The 17,588-nt window shown below is 36.3% G+C and overlaps 1 protein-coding gene across 1 annotated transcript in view; it reads left to right on the top strand.

Moving 5' to 3' along the window:
• The window catches only part of LOC115410844 (G-protein coupled receptor 26), a 28,797-nt gene extending 18,647 nt beyond the window's left edge, over window positions 1–10,150 (top strand). The window contains exon 3 of the mRNA XM_030122691.1: window positions 9,271–10,150. Within this exon, the coding sequence (XP_029978551.1) occupies window positions 9,271–9,499 (229 nt within the window). The 3' untranslated portion in view covers window positions 9,500–10,150. The remainder of the gene's footprint in view (window positions 1–9,270) is intronic.
• Window positions 10,151–17,588: the final 7,438 nt, after the last annotated feature.

Here is a 17,588-nt window from a genome sequence, read left to right as displayed (position 1 = left end):
ATAGATGATTTTCACTGGAAAAATTGCTAAATTAAGAGGATAATATTATAATAAATGGTGATAAATCATTTAGGAAAGGCTAAATAGAGAGAAAAATTAATTTGGGAACTGATACAAAAGTCACACTGGGTCCTTAGGGGTTAATTTTATCTATCTGAAAGCTTGATTTCAGAGTTAATGACACTTCCATCATCATCATTATCACTGGTACTTTATGAATAGCACTTATTGAATATTAGCATGCCTACATGACAAACTGAAACATAACACCTGCTGAACATGAGCATATTAGTATTTCCACTGCCATAGATGGTACATGATACACTGGAGGGTGTTTGTTTGAAGTGGCTGGAAATAATGCAGACTCTAACACCTGGGAAACACTGCCTACATCACCTCAGCGTGGTATTAGCCTCACTGCTACTGCCTGTCCTACATTGTATACTGAGCTTCGCATTGATATCCTGTCAATGTGATCTATGTCATCCTAGATTTAGCTAATAAGAGTAGTGAAGTATTGCAATTGTCTCATGATTTATGGGATTTCTTAACCCATAAAGACCCAAATATCCACCAGTGTCCAAAAGCATCGACTGATCTATAATGTTTAATAACTTCAGATCCACTATTTCTATCAATACATGTTAGAACTAGACGTACTTACAGAAACTCTTTGTGGTTAAAATATGCAGTGGAAGCTAAATTGTTGGTGCAAATGTCAAACCAAGGTGTGATTAACTCGGATGAACTTTCAAATGTGGTTTTTCTTAGAATTAGCTTACGTGGAGTTAATGACGTAAGCTGTGACGTGTTTTAACCCAGCAACAACTGTCAAGCCAATCATATGTGTTAACTTTATGTAACCAAATATGGGAATAACTAAATGATGGGAAGTCTTCAAAGAAGTGACTGAAGACTATAAAATAAAATAAAAATGAATACAACAAAATATTATTATTGCTATTATTATTATTATTATTATTATTATTATTATTATTCATGCAAAATAATAATCGCTATATAGTGATCATAAGGAATAGTAATTGGGGGTAGGAGTATATAAGTTTTTACTTCTTCTTACTCCTTTTCGAACATGTATAATTCAATTTCCTTTGTTTTCTTTATATTATTATTATTATTGTTGTTGTTGTTGTTGTTATTATTATTATTATTATTATTATTATTATTATTATTATTATTATTATTATTATTATTATTATTATTATTATTATTATTATATTATTTGTTTTTTTTTTGTGTGTGTGGTTTGTTTGCTTATCAATCATTTATGTACCAGTATTTATATTTTGCTGGTTGAGTTTTGTTTGTATTTTATTGTCTACATGTTCGAAATAAAGATTTCATTCATTAATTCTAAAATGTAATGAAGAAGATTTTCATTGTCAGAGACAAAGGTCAGAGATGAATAGTGTGTTTGATGCGAGACTGATAACTGACTTCTTTCTTTTTTGTAACTTTTTTCTATTTTTGCCTGAAGCAATAAATCAAGCTTTTGTTTGAACTTTTTAAAACCTCAACCCTTCTTTTGGTGAATTCCTTCATTTCTCCTGGTTTGGTCCTTCCATCCAAAACTTAACCATTGAGTTAATTTAAATTACGTGACCCCCCTCTGGTAGCAGTTTAAATGGAGTAGTCCAGAGCAACCACTGATCAAAAAATCTTGAGAAAACGCAGCTTTTCGTCCAGATAACCGGAGATTTACAGTACGCGGTGGTTTAAAGAAAAAGAAACTGGGGCAGTAGTTCATTAACCGAAATTAATTGTGGTTTTTGAGATTTACTGTTTGCTGCGTGTTTTACAATACTATATACAAAAAATTAAAAACGCATCTGAAAAACTGTTGCATCATGCTGTTTCCAATAGAGGGTACGCACGTGACATCACCGCTAGCGGAAGTCACCGCAGTTACGCCCGCTGAGTGGCAGAAAGAGGGAGACGAGTAGCGGCTTTGGCTTGAATACTGCGAAAACTTTAGAACAATCTAAAAAATGGGGAAGAGCTGTTGTGCCATTGATTGCACAATAGGTTTAAAAAGCACTCGGGACTATCGTTTTAGCGGCAACCTAAGCCAAAGACAGAAGAAGCGATGGATCGTGGCAATTCGTAGAAATAACTGGAATCAGGCAACGAAACCTGGATTCGTGTCAGGTAACGTTAATTTATGCTGTATTCTTGCGTAAATCATACCTTAAATTACATATCGTTTTGGCTAATGTTACTTCTTAGTAAAGCTCTAATGTTAGCATCTGTCATTTAGTTCTATATTTCATAACTGAAACGTTTTGTCTTCAATTGTGTGATTATGAACCTTGTGCTCTACATGATTTGTAAACTAGCTTAAACTGAGGCTACCTAGTTTTCCACATACGGGGGTACTCTAGCACAAAGCTGTTGTAGCTGTGGTTGTATACAAGTATTTGATGTTAACTCTACTTAATATCCACAGTACAGTAGATCATCCACTCACTTGGGTCAATACTAAGGGTTCAACTCCAGTAAATCAGTAGTGAACTGTGAGCACGCCAAGAAAATACGTCTGCACTGACAGAAACCTCAAAAACAATAGTATGTTGAATTGAAAGCACTCACCAGCTGTAATCCTCTAATTAATGATGACGAGGATGTCAATAACTCTGTCTTTTGGATGCTTTCAGGCTTTTCATCGTGCATTTTCCCGGCGTTGAAATCAGGTTCATATAATATCAGGATACGTGATTCCGACCACCTATCAATGTTTGTAGACCACTTGTTGTTTGGTAGCTTGTATGGATCCATGTCCAGTCCAATTGTCTTTAATTTCATGTTATATTCCACATTTTTCCCGGTCTCACTGTAGTTACTGCTATACTCCACCATGTTGAGCCGGTTTGTTTTTGCCACTCGTTCTGACTTAGAGGGGCATGGCCCAGGGGGGAATAGACAGTATGTGCATTCCTCTATAAAGGCGATTATTTTAATGAAAAATGGCAAAAAATGTTACTTACAGCGTCTCAGGAGGATATGTGACATTCATATATTGTGTAGGCTTTGAATCTGTAATAAAACCTATAGTGTAAAACACTGCTGATTTGATGTCAGCTCTACTATATTATTCAACAGTGCTTTTCACTGCCTATTTCCCAGACAACACTTACCTCATGTTAAAATAGGCGTCAGTCTGTTTTCTAATGATGCTCTGCTCTGCGGCAACTTGACACAGGCAGCCGATGTGGCCGCCGAGATGAAAATAGGCTGGTGATGCAACTCCATGCATATGAGAGGTAACCAGTGGGTCTCCGTGCAGCAGTTTTTTTTTTATGCACATAACCATTTGCATAAAAAAATAATAATTGGATGGAGTTCATCCGTATATGTCAGCCTGTGATGAACCGGTAAACATCCCAACCTTTAGCCGTGAGGCTAGGAAAGGCTTCAGCAACCACTGTGATCCTGTTGAAGATTAAGCAGTTCAGAAAATGAATGAATGGAAGCACGGAAAGTATGAAAAATATCTAAAAATTGCAAAGTGTTTAAGCTAAATGTGATTAAATGTGTGTTCAACTGTGCAAGTAATGCGAGAAACAAATATGAATGCAGTGTTCGATGGGAAACGGTAAAGAAATGACACCATATCTGAAGGAAAAACGGCCTTAAATGCAATTATTGACTAGCCCTTTCATGCATAGTGGTCACTACAGTGGACAGTTATTCTACAGCTGTTCTCTTGTTATTCTTGGGTTTAGCTGTTTTAGTTCAGGCGGTGTGCAAACTCATTTTAGTTCAGGGCCACAAACAGACTAATATGATATAAAGTGGGCCGGGACCCTGTAAAATAATATAAATAATAGGATAAGAACTTATAAATAATATCAACTCCAAAGTTTTTTTCTATATTTTTGAGTGAAAAAGTCAAATTCCGTAATGAAATGGTTACATTACAAACTGTACTCGAACACAGCACAAACAAATATGAACACCCTGAAAATTCTTAAGAAAAATAAGTGCAATTTTAATAATATTACCAACCGTAGTTTATCATTTACACATATACATCACAGCTACAGACCACAGTGGGTCTACAAATACACAAAACATTTAGTAAAAGGCAAATGTTGGTAATATTTCATATACTTCTCTTAAGACATTTCAGGTTGTTCACATTTTTTTGGTAAAAGGTTAGTCTGTAAATGTAAATATTTGTGTAATTTTACCTTTTTTACACTAAAACAGGGATGTCAAACTCATTTCAATTCAGGGGCCACATACAGCCTAATATTAAAGTGGGCCAAACTAGTAAAATAATTTAAATAATAAGATAACAACTTATAAATAATGTCAACGCCAAATTTTTTTCTGTTTTGAGGGTAAAAAAGTCAAATTCCATTATGAAAATGTTTACATCTACAAACAGTACTTGAACATAACATGATCAAATATGAACAACCCGCAAATTCTTTAAAACAATAAGTGCAATTTTAACAATACTATGCCTTAGTTTATAATTTATACATGTGCATTATAACTTACAGATCACAGTGAATCTAGTAACAAGCAGAATATTGGTAACATTAGAGTACTGTTAAGACATTTCAGATTATTCCCATTTTTTGTAAAAGGCTAGTCTGTAAATGCAGACATTTTTGTGTAATTTTAACTTTTTTTTTTTTTTTTTAAAACTGAAACAGAAAAATTAGCAGTTTTCTTTATTTATAGGTTCTTATGATGTATTTTACTGGTCTGACCCATTTGAGATTGAATTTACCTAAAATTATTTTAATATCCTTGATTTTTAATATTTTCAGGGTAACTTTTGCATTTCACAAATTCATCCCAGGGGCTGGATTGGACCCTTTGGCGAGCCGGTTTTGGCACCCGGGCCGCATGTTTGACACCAGTGCACTAAAACAAAGAGAAATTTGCAATTTTCTTTATTTATAGGTTCTTATGATAGTATTTTACTGGTCTGACCCACTTTAGATTGAATTGACCTAAAATGATTTTAACATCATTGATCGTTTATAACTTAAGTGTAAATTTTGCATTTCACAAATTCACCCCACGGGCCGCATCGGACCCTTTGGCAGGCCAGTTTTGGCCCCTGGGCCACATGTTTGACACCTGTGTTTTAGTTCATATCAGCCAACACAGTGGACGCTTATGCATCATCCCATAAACTGCAATTCATACCATTACTATAACTTTGCTGTTCTTGATAAACCTGATCTGCGCTAACATATTTTAGTGTAAATCAATTGTTATTTGTTAGACAAAAAGTATTATTATTATTATTTTTTTTTTTCATATTATCTCCATGAAGTGAGTAATAACTAGCAGTAGAATATGTTAAAATCTGAGAAAACATCAGATTAGTAGGATTAAAATCTTTTATTTAATTGTTTTTATCTGACTTTATGATATTGGGTTTTAAACACATGTTTATTTTCTTCAAAAATTAAACGCATGGACATTTTTGTAACTTCATTAAAAACAAACAAACAAAAAAAAAAAACGATTTTTTTTCATGCCTAAGGAGGAATAAAAAAAAAAAAAGATGAAGAAAAAAAATCTTGACTAAGGTTGTCATAATTCATGCATGAAAGGGTTAATAAATGATGAAACAAACATCAGAGACGAGCTCGATAACTGCCGATAATTGTTTCAGCCTGTTGGAAAATGCGACTACGACTACTACTGCACCTACTTCTTATCTTGACGGAATGACTCGTAATAAACCGACTGATGGAAAATTAGCATAAATTAGCATTTTCTTTGGTGGGTGTTCTGGTTCAGAGTCGACTTGTTTATATATCCTTGAATACTTTTACTGTTTTAATCAGTGCGTTTGAAGATGTGGCCTCATGTCTGTGGTTCTATTTATTCATCATGACCGGTTGTTTTATTCAAACACTGACAAAGAAAAGAAGACTAACCACAATGTGCAGTGGGAGGTTAGGTTTAAAAAAAAAAACCAGTATAATAACCCAAGTATCCAGTCTTTGCCAAGCTTCAGGGTTTCTCTTTTAAATACAGTAATAATCCAAGTTAATTGGCTTGTTACTAGGACTCCTTGCTGCTTAAACACTTTTTTTTTATTTCTCTTGGTGTGTCTGACTTTTTCTTTTATGACATGCAATTAGGTGCAAATGAGAAATGAGAACTGCAGATGAAAAGCAGCTTCGTACTGTAAATCCACATCATGAGAGAAGACAAGGGAACAGTTCATGTACTTTGACTTGACAGCTACCCACATTTTATATTTGGGGTGAACCATAACTAAAGCTCTTCAATGCTGCTTTGTACAGAAAAAAAAAAAGAAGTGGTCTTTGCATAAGAACTGGTAAAAATGGACATTTATTCACATTTATTACACTTTTATTCCTGGTTTAAACTGATTAAAGGTTAGTTACACAATGGATTACAGACAATAAATTACTTATTAATGCAGGCAAAACAAAATGTATGGTTGTTGGATCAAGATATTTTCTTAAGATGTCACTAACGTTGCACTTTACTGTGGGAGAAAACTTGATTCAACAGGTAGATGAAGCTAATTTATTGGGTGTAATTGTGGATGGCACATTGTCGTGGAATGGTCAAATAAATAATATATTGCAAAAAAAGGGTCGGAGTATAGGAATAATTAGACACTGAAAGAAATTTATTCCCCAATGGTTGACCGAGCTATTAGTTCAACCATTAGTCTTATCTTAAATGGATTTTGCCTCAGTTGTTTGGTCAAATACTAATGAAAATAATTTACACAAATTGCAAGTTGCACAGAACAAAGCCACTTGAATGGTTTTGGGTTGCCCTTACAGAACTAATAGAACCACAATGCACAACAGTTTGACATGGTTAACTATAAAATCTAGATTGACATATTCTTTATTATCATTTATTCGTAATATTATAGCAACACAAACTCCAGAAATTATTCACAGAAAACTGTCATTTTTTGCTGATCAACATAATTATCGTACAAGACAAACCACTGAAACACGGTGTGCTCTGCCTTTAAGCAGAACAAATCAGTTACAGAGAACTGTTTTTTATCAGGCCATGGGTGCATGGAATGGATTGCCAGAGTTTTTGTTGTTGGAAAATAATAGAAAATGTTTTCGAAAGAAATTAAAACTTTTTTTTATTTACATAGCAGGCATGAATGTGCAATGAGTATTGCTAATTTTGAAAGATGTCTTATGATTTGTATCAGACAGCTATTGTTTGGTGAAGGAGTACGAATGTATAGTACTTATTTTGTTTATTTATTTTAATTGCATTGGGCTGTTTGTGTGTGTGGGCATGAATGGTGTAAGATTAATGTAAAATAATTAAAATTGTAATGCAATGTAGAGGAGACCCCAGGAAGAATAGCAACTGATGATTCAGTTGCTAATGGGGATCTTAATAAATGAAATGAAAAAAAAGGTTAGATCCTATTTCAGATGCCCATGTAAACACCTTATTCCACTTGAAAAAGAAAAGTTGGGATTAAATTTAAACCCAATTAAAGTCACTGGTTTAATCCACTTTTGAATCTGGTCTAAATTCTTCCTGGGACATGTAAACTCTTTATTCCATTTGGACTTTATTCCTTCCATTCTGCACATGCTCGTTGTCTTGATGACGTTGTCTTGATGTCACGATGACGCACACATTCTGCGCTGGTGGAAGAATATGTACTGCAGTCTAGTCTTCCCAAACCGTTCCAGTGGGCTATTCTGATGGGATCTACCAGCCTGGAAAACCCTGAAGGAACAGTTCACCACTTGTTTTTTATTTATTCGTTTGTCATGCACTAATGAGTTCGATAAGTGGGCTAATCAGTTTGCACTGCAGTGCACCGACTGACTTGTTCTCACAGCTCTTCCGTTAGCTTAGCTTAGCATAATCGCTTCATTCCTATGGTCAGACGTAGCCAGGCTTTTATAGTGATTGTTGTATTTTATGAGTGATTTTGTGAAATTCAGTCCTCCCTAATCATTCCTTTAGTCCGGTGGGGTCAATATGATCACAAATTGAGGCTCAAATCATGGTCATGTGACTTACTGCAGTGAGAAAATCTTGGGAAATAAAAACTAATGCAAAGCTAAAACAGTAAAGCAAAGCTAATTTAGCGCATGCATCCCTTCCAACAAAAAGATTTTCCAACTTCCGTCAACACAACAGTCCCAAGATTGTATGAGTGCAGTAAGTCACAGATCTAAAGAAATAATTAGGGAGAATCAGATTTCAGAAAATCACTTACAAAAGACAACAAATCACCATTAAAAAAACTGGCTACATGTGACCATGGAAATGCAGTGACTATGCTAAGCTAAGCTAACAGAAGGGCTGTGAGAACTGAATAAACGTTTCTCATGTAAACTGTTATTCGGGTTTAACATTTCCATGTAAACAGAAGAGAAAGTACTTTACTTCCGGATTAATTTCTTCTGGAAAAATGAATCGGACTTAAAAAACATCCCAGATAGCAAAATCCTTATAGCTTAAATCTGGCCCAAAACTGACATGCCATTTTGGCAAAGTTCTGGGTGGATGTATGGCCCAAAATAGGCAAGCCAAAATCAAACCAGAAGGAAGCCAAAATTCACCCAAAACTAATTGCGGACTTCCACAATATAGCCATAATTGTCCCAGAAAAGCCCCAAATCCCCATAATCCAGCCAAAAAGTAGCCAAAACTGACCCAAAGAGAGGCCAAAAGGAGGCCAAAATTCACCCAAAATTTGTGTTGATCATGCTTTTAAAATGAAGTGGGGTTTTCTTCTGGGTAGAAATTTCCACTCTTTGCGGAGTGTTTTGGATTTACAGAAATATGCCAAAACACAACCAAAAAACATCCGTATATGGAATAGGATGTTGCCGCTCTTTAGTCAATCTTCTGACTTGCCATAAACATGCCATACCATCCCTATACTTGATCCCACTCTTTACCCAGTCTTTTGGTTAACCGTAACTCAACCATATATTGCTGGTGCCTCCATATCTCTTATGGATAACCTTAATCATACCACAGTTAAGCCTAAAGGTTTTCAAAATGCCAAAAGAAAGCCAAAAATGCCAAATGTATGCCATAATACTGTCAAAATATTTGCTATCTGGGATCATGTAACCGTACCCAATGTCTTACAAATCCAGTCCTATTTTTGCGTGATATACTTAGGCTATGCATGCCTTTTTTTTTTTTTTTTTTTTCCAGCAAGTTGATTTGCCTTTCCGCTGTTTCCTCTGCCCCCTCTCACTGCTCCCTCTTTATGCTTGCCTGCAGGATCGTGGAGTTATTTCCAGCGGTGCCTATCAACCCTCACTGGGGAATTGTCTCCAAGTGCTTAGCTTACAGCAAGGCTGCCTGCGACCCCTTTGTGTACTCTCTGCTCCGACACCAGTACAAGAAGACATGCACTGACATTATCAACAGGCTGCTGAAGCGTAGCTCCTTAAATGCATCGGGCCGTGGGCTTGAGAACCAGGGAAACAGCATCCCGACGGCGGAGTGACGGCGTCCTGGGGAATGCGAAGGATCGGCCTGGCAAACGTCAGGAAAACGTGAAGCTGATTTATAGTCGATGAGGAAGAGGACAAATATTGGTTGTTCCTGTCCACGTCTGCTTGAATTTGGTCTGACGAGCCAAAAAAAGAGTCATTTGAGACAAGGGCAAATCCCTTGCACAGGAATACCACTGTGCTTGCATACCGAGTGCCCAGAACAGCAGATCAGTGCAGTGAACTTGTTGTGAGGACAGTAAGCAGATTTTACGTCCACCTGGAGAGGCAGATGTGCTCACCCAAGAAGAACAGCCAGTTCATAGCCTCATTATTTAAAAACTAGGGTAGCGCTCAGTCTGATGTATCCATTCTGTTTTAACATTAATATGATATATATTCTTATGTTGCAAAAAGGATGGTGAACGGTTGTATGTCTGTCTGTTCTGTATTTGCAGGTGACAGCTTTCATACTGTTTGTAGCACAGGAAACAAACCTGACCAAAACTTGACAGAAAAACTCCCCTAACTGTACAAAAAAAATGATAGTCATATAAAGTATATGAAGAAGGATGAAAGGAAAGCTCTCCAAAAGCTCTCCAAATCCTTTTGATCGCCCCCTGGTGGTTAGCTACAGTATAGATCAGACGCCCCAACCCAAAAGAACATACAACTTAACTTTTTCCGGTATCCAGGTGCGCCTTTTAGGCACACTTTGCACTTCGTTTTAAAAAACTTCATATTAGTTTTCACAATTTAAATAAGGTTAGAATTCAAAAGTTGTTCATTTGTGCATGATCTTTAAAATTCTGGCCACCAACTAAAATGTGCACTTTTTAAACAAAAGAAAATTACAAGACTAGCATCTGTCTCCCAAGTGTGCCTAAAACGCACTATTTCTTCCATTTGATATGTATGATTAGGGCTGACCTTGATTTACAAAAATAAAATCAAATTAGAGCAGAAATATAAATCAATGTATAATATTTAATAGTTTGATTTATAGGTGTGCATTTTACGCACACTTGGTGACAGATGCTAGTATTTTTCAACATTTGACCTAGCGCCAAAAATAATAATGCAAATTAACCAATGTTGGAGTTAATCATTGACATATGCCAGGATGAAAAAATCAAATAATATGTGATCCCCTTTTTATGCAGTATATTGAAAAAATTATTTTTTTGTGTTTTTTTTACATCAAAAAAAAAGGGTTTGTTTACATTACAAACACGGCATTTAAAGGGTTAAAAAATGTGACAGTTATTGAGTATTTGGTATTTTTATTTACGGCTCAAGCTGATGAAATAGAAAAAAAAGTGTAAAAGAATTAAAAACAAACTGTATGAAAATTTTTTGACATTATTCCACAAGTGTGCCAAAAAGGCACACTTGGTGCTTAGTAAGGGCCTTGCTGGACGGGATACTGGCAAATTTATTTATGTTTTCTTAGCTAGAATTTGGCACTTTTCTGATCAGGAGGCCCACATTGAATCTGCATCCACAGAATTCCACAGATAACTCCTCAGATTTTACACAGAATTTTAACAAAGGCCATTTTCACTCATCAAACACCTCCCAGCCATGTCTGTTGGGAGCTTTGCTTTGAGGTAGTATTATATTTAAGACAGTAAAAAGCAAATGTTGTGTTGTGGAAAATATCCAAAATTTGGTTTATGCCTGAAGAGCCAAGGAGGCACTACTTGCCAAAACAAATAACAGCGACAGACAGGACAAATGCCACTGATTTCCATAAAAATATTTCCTTATTGAATAGAAAACAGTCATTATTATGTTAAATGAATATTGTCTAACACTGCCTTTCCCATTTTTATCAGGTTACTTTCTAAATATAAACAGAAGAAGAAAGAAAATCACATTAAAACACAATATCTCAACACTCCCAAGGAGACAAGGATGAACTAAAAAGTTTTTGGTAGCCAGAGGTCTAAGGTCAAAGCTGTTGTGACATCTTGTCAGTCCACTCTAATGTCTGTATATCTTAGGTTAAAGGTTAAATAACTTATCTCCATAGGGAAATTTGGTCTCTGCATGTTGCCCATCCTAATAAACCCATGACCCAGCATTGTGATTAGCATTAGCATGTAGCACAATAGGAGCAATGAGCAGTCACTGGAGGAGCTCACTGCAAATTATGTGATTCTTACCAAAATAAAACTAACTTAGATTTAGAAGTGTTAGGTAATTTATCTTGTTTTAAGAGTTAATTTCTTATTTTAAGTGTTCCTACATCTGTAGACATGCTTATTTCTGGATTTAACGTTAATTTAAGAAATCTTAAGTGAAATGATCTTTTTTTTTTTTTTTTAAACCCGCCACCACCAAGTGAAATTATCTTCCTGCATGGACGGATGTTTCACTTATTTTGAGAACCCTTTTTTCTCAGATTTAGTGTTTTTATCATGTTTTTAGACACCCCTTTTTTTTTGCAGTGCTCAGAAAACAACTCCAGATTTCCATCAGCACCATGGTCAGGGGAACCGACAGGAGAATTAACATTGCTATTTAGGACTGTGTATTGGTAAGAATCTGGCGATACGATACGAATCACAATACTAGGATCACAATAGGATATATCATGATATATCATGATACTGTTAAAAAGGCAATTTTTTTTTTTTTTTTTTTTTTTTAAGATTATTTCCTGGAAGAATTGAATTACACCAGAAATATGTACAAATATTAAACACATTTTTATTTGATCGGAACAGGATCTAATGGTATATCACAAAATTTTTCTAATTCTCCTAGTTTCCAAAGGCACTAACATCTGATTTTAGGATGCTACAAATAACCATTATTTAATAAAACAGTGTTAAACAATAAAGAAAACCCAAAAACAAAAATGAAAATCCGCCATATCTGCATTTGAATAAATACCTAAAAATATCGATACAGTACTTTTTAATATCGATACAGTATTGTGAAATGAAATATCGCGATATATTGCAGAACCAATATTTTCTAATACCCCTATTGCTATTTAAATGAACTCAACCAAAAGTCTGTCGTGAATTGCAGGTGCTAGTAAATGAAAGAACTGCATGCCCAGTTTATTAAAAAAAAAAAAAAAAAAAAAAAAAAAAAAAAAAAAAGCCGTGGCTGACTGAACTTGCAGTTCTTTTTTCGCTACACTGGTCTGCTCTGCTCAGATGCAGTGTTCAGGGCTCTGTCACTTCATGTGAACCTGGACCTGAAAATGTGATTGCTCTCTGGCTGACATAACATTGCATGATGTTGAAACAAAAATAGGCTTCAGTAAAGCCATCAAAGTGCATTTATTCACAACTGTTCCTGGGGGAGGGTGGCACAGTGGAGCAGTGGTTAGCACAGTTGTACCAGTCAACATGGGCTTCTCTATGTGGGGTTTACATGTTCTCCACATGTCTGCATGGGTTCTCCAGCTTCCTTCCATCCAAAGACATGCACCTTAATAAGTTAATTCAGTAATGTAAATCATCCATTGGTGGAGAAGTGAGAGTAAATGGTTGTTCGTTTGCCGCTAGCAATTGCGGGTCCCATGAAAGCTAAACGATAGGGACCCTTTATAAAATTCAGTATCTTATCAATTTGTTGGACCAGGGGTTGGGGGTAATGGATGTGGGGTAGGGGCAGCAGTGATATACATGGGGGTGTGGTCCATAAATAAGTAAAGCTTTATTTATATAGCACTTTTTAAAACAACATGTTACAAAGTGCTTCACATAGATCAAATTAAATCAAATCAAATTTTAAGCCAATTTACAGAAACCCAACAGAATCCTCCAGGAGCAAACACTTATGACTGGTGACAGTGGCGAGGAAAACCTTCCCTTTAACAGCAGAAACATCAAGCAGACCCAGACTCCTGAAGGACGGCCGTCTGCCTTGGCCAGTTGGGGTTAGAGCGAGAAAGTAAAGGAGGAGAAAAGAGAAAATGATAGAGATAGAGACTGGGGGAGAGGGTGGAGAGGGGGGAGGTAGGTGGAGACACATGCACAGATAACCGAACTAGAACATGTATAGAACAGTATAGTAAACACTATCGTAATTATATAGATAAGTGAGTGACGACGATAAAGGTGGAGAGGGGCAGGACCACAGCAGCAGGTCCAGAGATAAAGGTAGAGAGAGGCCGGACCACAGCAGCAGGTCCAGAGATGATCTTAGAGAAAACCTGTGAAGATCCAGGGAAAAACCGGAGATGATCCTGGGAAAACCTGTGAGGTGATAAAGCACAGAGACTCCAGGGAAGAAGTCAAGTCAGTAACATGAATTCACTGGGGCATAAACAGAAGAGATTTAATGAAATGCTTGTTTATAAAAGTGAGTTTTTAAGAGTCGCTAGAAGGTGTCTATAGAATCTGATGATCTGATGTGATGGGGAAGACTATTCCAGAGGGTTGGGGCCAGAATTGCAAATAGTGTAATTAACGCTGGTGTGAAGCGAACGTGAAACTTAACATTCATTCAACATCTGACTCCCGGCTTCTATGCCTCTATTATACAGCGGATCTTACATGAAATTTTCACAACTTCTAACCTGTATCCATTGGGCCCCCTCCACTGCTTGATAGGTACCCCAGAAATGCTGGGCCCCATGAATTTCTCATGTCCCCCCCCCCTTTTATAACGTCCTAGCCTTTACCAAATGGTAGCTGTGATCGCAGCCCTAGCACCCCTGCAACCCTGTCAACAATCAAGCAGTTCAGAGAATGACTGAGGCTACATTTAGACGGTAACGATCTGAACCGAAAACGCGAAAGTGGAGTTGGGTTCCAACTTTAATCACATGTTTAGACGTGCGTTTGGGGGGGGGGGGGGGGGGGGGTTGGGTGCAGACGGACAAGCAAAAGTGTGTGAAATTTCCTATTTATCAATCTAGTATGCATGCCAGGTGGCACCACAAAGACCAAGTACCTGCGTGGAACCTTCTACTTCTCTTCCTGTTCTCTCCTAGTGCGAAATACAATCACAAAACAAGAAACAGTACAAATTCCTTCTATGCTCTCTACTACTATCAATGTAACAGGACTATGTGGCTAATAAAAAAAATGTTAGTATCGTAATTTCCAACTCTATAAGCCACTATTATTTCCACACGCTGTGAACCCGCGGCTCAAAAATGATGCGGCTAATTTATATTTTATGGGCTAACGATCGATATGGCTGTTGAAGAAGGAAGTAGAGCTGCTGCACGTAAGCTTGGCATCAAGGAATCGATGGTGAGATGTTGGAGATGGGGTGGGTGTGGCTTATAGTCCAGAACGTACGGTAGCTTAATCATCCGGTTGATGGACAATATTATTAAGGAAGCAACGTCATACACACATGACAACAGGAGGGGACGGTGGTGCGTGAATGGATTTACCCCTCCCATTTGTGGTAGTTTTACTGATGTTTCTTATCCCGTGCAAATCTTATTACCGGTGTCCTGTGGTAAAGTGGCGTTACCCCCTGTACCCATGTAAAGCTAATCCAGTGTGAACAGTGCTTAAAACAGCAGCCAATGCACAGCTCGGTTCAGATTATAGCCTAACAGATGCAGTAGGATTAAACAAAGTAGGTAATTTTGGTGATTTTCCTCATGTTGCCTCAAAGTGGTAGAGCACATGAAGAGAAACCGACGTGTTGTTTCGTGTTCTGTGCAGCTATCGACCTTTACATTCAGCACCTATTTCAAGGACTGACTCATTCAGTCAAGCAGCGTTATAATGGGTAAAATGGACCTTCAATCTGGCTGTCTTTGCCGTCATGTGCCCCTCAGGTTGTTTAGTCAACTGGAGCGTGATTGACTGTACTGGGCTGTGTACACGCACAGACAACCAACCCTGTTCGAGGTATTTCACACACAAAGAGAAGGAGAAAGATAGACCGAAAAGCAATTTATAGGATGGAGTTAGGATGCAGGTTAATGATTCTGGTGATCTTTAATAGTTATGGCTACAGTGAAAGAAACACTAAGAACTAACAAAGAGAAATGTCACAGATACATGACAATAAAACCTAACGGTGATATTTCTGAATTCACCTTGAAGGAATCATCCGGTATTTATTTATTTATGAAACTTCAGGATAAAATAGACTAATTTATGGAAGAGGATTAGGGCCACTGGGAAAAAAAAGGTCCAATTTTATTATTATTATTATTATTATTATGAGAAAAAGGTCCGAATTCTAAGTTTCATCTCAGAATTCTGACTTTGTTTCACTGAATTCTGACTTTTTTCCTCAGAATTCGAACATTAATCTCAGAATTCGAACTTTAATCTCAGAATTCTGACTTTTTTTCTCAGAATTCAATTTTTTTTCTCAGAATTCGAACGTTAATCTCAGAATTCTGACTTTTTTTCTCAGAATTCAATTTTTTTTTCTCAGAATTCGAACGTTAATCTCAGAATTCTGACTTTTTTCTCAGAATTCTGATTTTTTTTCTCAGAATTCGAACTTTAATCTCAGAATTCTGACTTTAAACTCAGAACTCTGAATTTTCTTCTCAAAGTTCTGGCTTTAATCTCAGCAGTCCGACTTTTACCTCAGAATTCTGACTTTTTTCTCAGAATTCTGATTTTAAACTCAGAATTCTGACTTTTCTCTGAGTTCTGGCTTTAATTTCAGAATTCTGACTTTAATCTCAGAATTCTACTTTATTTCTCTGAATTCTGACTCTAAACTCAGAATTCTGACTTTTCTCAGAATTCTGACATATTTCTCACAATTCTGACTTTTTTTTTTTCATAATAATAATAATAATAATAATAATAATAATAATAATAATAATAATAATAATAATAAAAATAAAATATATATATTGGACCTTATTTTTGCATTTTTTTTTCAGTGGCCCTAATCCTCTTTCGTACTAATTCATATAGACAATAGATTCAAAATAATAAAATCATGCCCTTTAAACCTCATTTTATTTTGTTTTCAGATCAGCTTCTCCCTCAAAATGATTTGACTTAATTGACAAGTATCCTGCACCAATGACACCCCAGAGGTGAAACGATATGGCCCTGTTTATTCTCGGTATTAAATGTGTTGCAGTGATCCACACACAAGTCGACAGCCGAGTCACCACTGTTCACACCTGTGTCCATCACACATCTGAGGTTTCCAGCTGACCATTTGTGTTAAGATTTACTTACTGTCGCTGTCACTTTAGAAGGTTGAATGAGCCTGTGCAGTTTTCACCTCTGTCGCTATTTAAGTGCTAGATTTACTGTGCATAGGCTAGCTAACGCTGCAAAAACTGAGCAGCCCAAGCTATTATGGATATGTTTTAACAGTTATTTTCTGAGTCTCACTTTGAATTAAAAAGAAAAATCAGCCCATTAAAAAAAAATATATATAAAGTCATCCATCAGTGAAATTGAACGGTCTGAAATGAAGTTGCGAAGAAAGGCTAAGTACGGACAGTCCAAGTACAGCCCTCTTTTGATTGTGCCCCATGGGACCCAACTTTAGAATAAAAAAAAAAAACTGTATAAAAATCAATAGTAATAGAGAAGTGATTTATTTTTATCCCCTTTGATTTATGCAGCATTTACACATATGTTGGTTGCTAATTTAAAAGCTAATTTTACAAGTTAAGTTGCAATTTGTTGTAAGCGCAAAAATACATAATTATAAAGACTACACATACGAAAGTTGTTGAGGTTTAGAGTTGTTTCTAGAGTTCAAACACGACCAGACTGTAATTATTTTCACCTTTTAAACCTTTCATTTCGCTGTGGTGTTAGCGACATGTATCCCATACGACAGGAGATGCAGTCCATCTAGCTTTTTTTTTTAACACAAAATTTAGTTTCTTTACCATTTTTTGCCACAATCCTGACCTTCTTAACTTGTAGTATGATCTTTTACATGGCCAAAGATCATGTGTGTGAATTCTGACACAGTCCAACAGGGTTCCTATAGGTTTCTACAAGTTAAATTTAAGCTTTTTTTTAAGACTACTTTGAATAGAGTTTACCATACTGGCAAAAATTTGTGACTCTGAGAATTTAGGAAAATTATTTATTTTCCCCAACACCTTGATTCCCACGGTTCTGAGTCATTTCTCACCGGGGGTTGGAAAGTTAGCGATTATTGAGTCCTAAT

The sequence above is a fragment of the Sphaeramia orbicularis genome, chromosome 19 (genome assembly GCF_902148855.1).
Source record: "Sphaeramia orbicularis chromosome 19, fSphaOr1.1, whole genome shotgun sequence".
Taxonomy (NCBI): Eukaryota; Metazoa; Chordata; class Actinopteri; order Kurtiformes; family Apogonidae; genus Sphaeramia; species Sphaeramia orbicularis.
The sequence above is the reverse complement of the archived record's forward strand: the minus strand, read 5'-3'. Positions and strand labels throughout refer to the sequence as shown.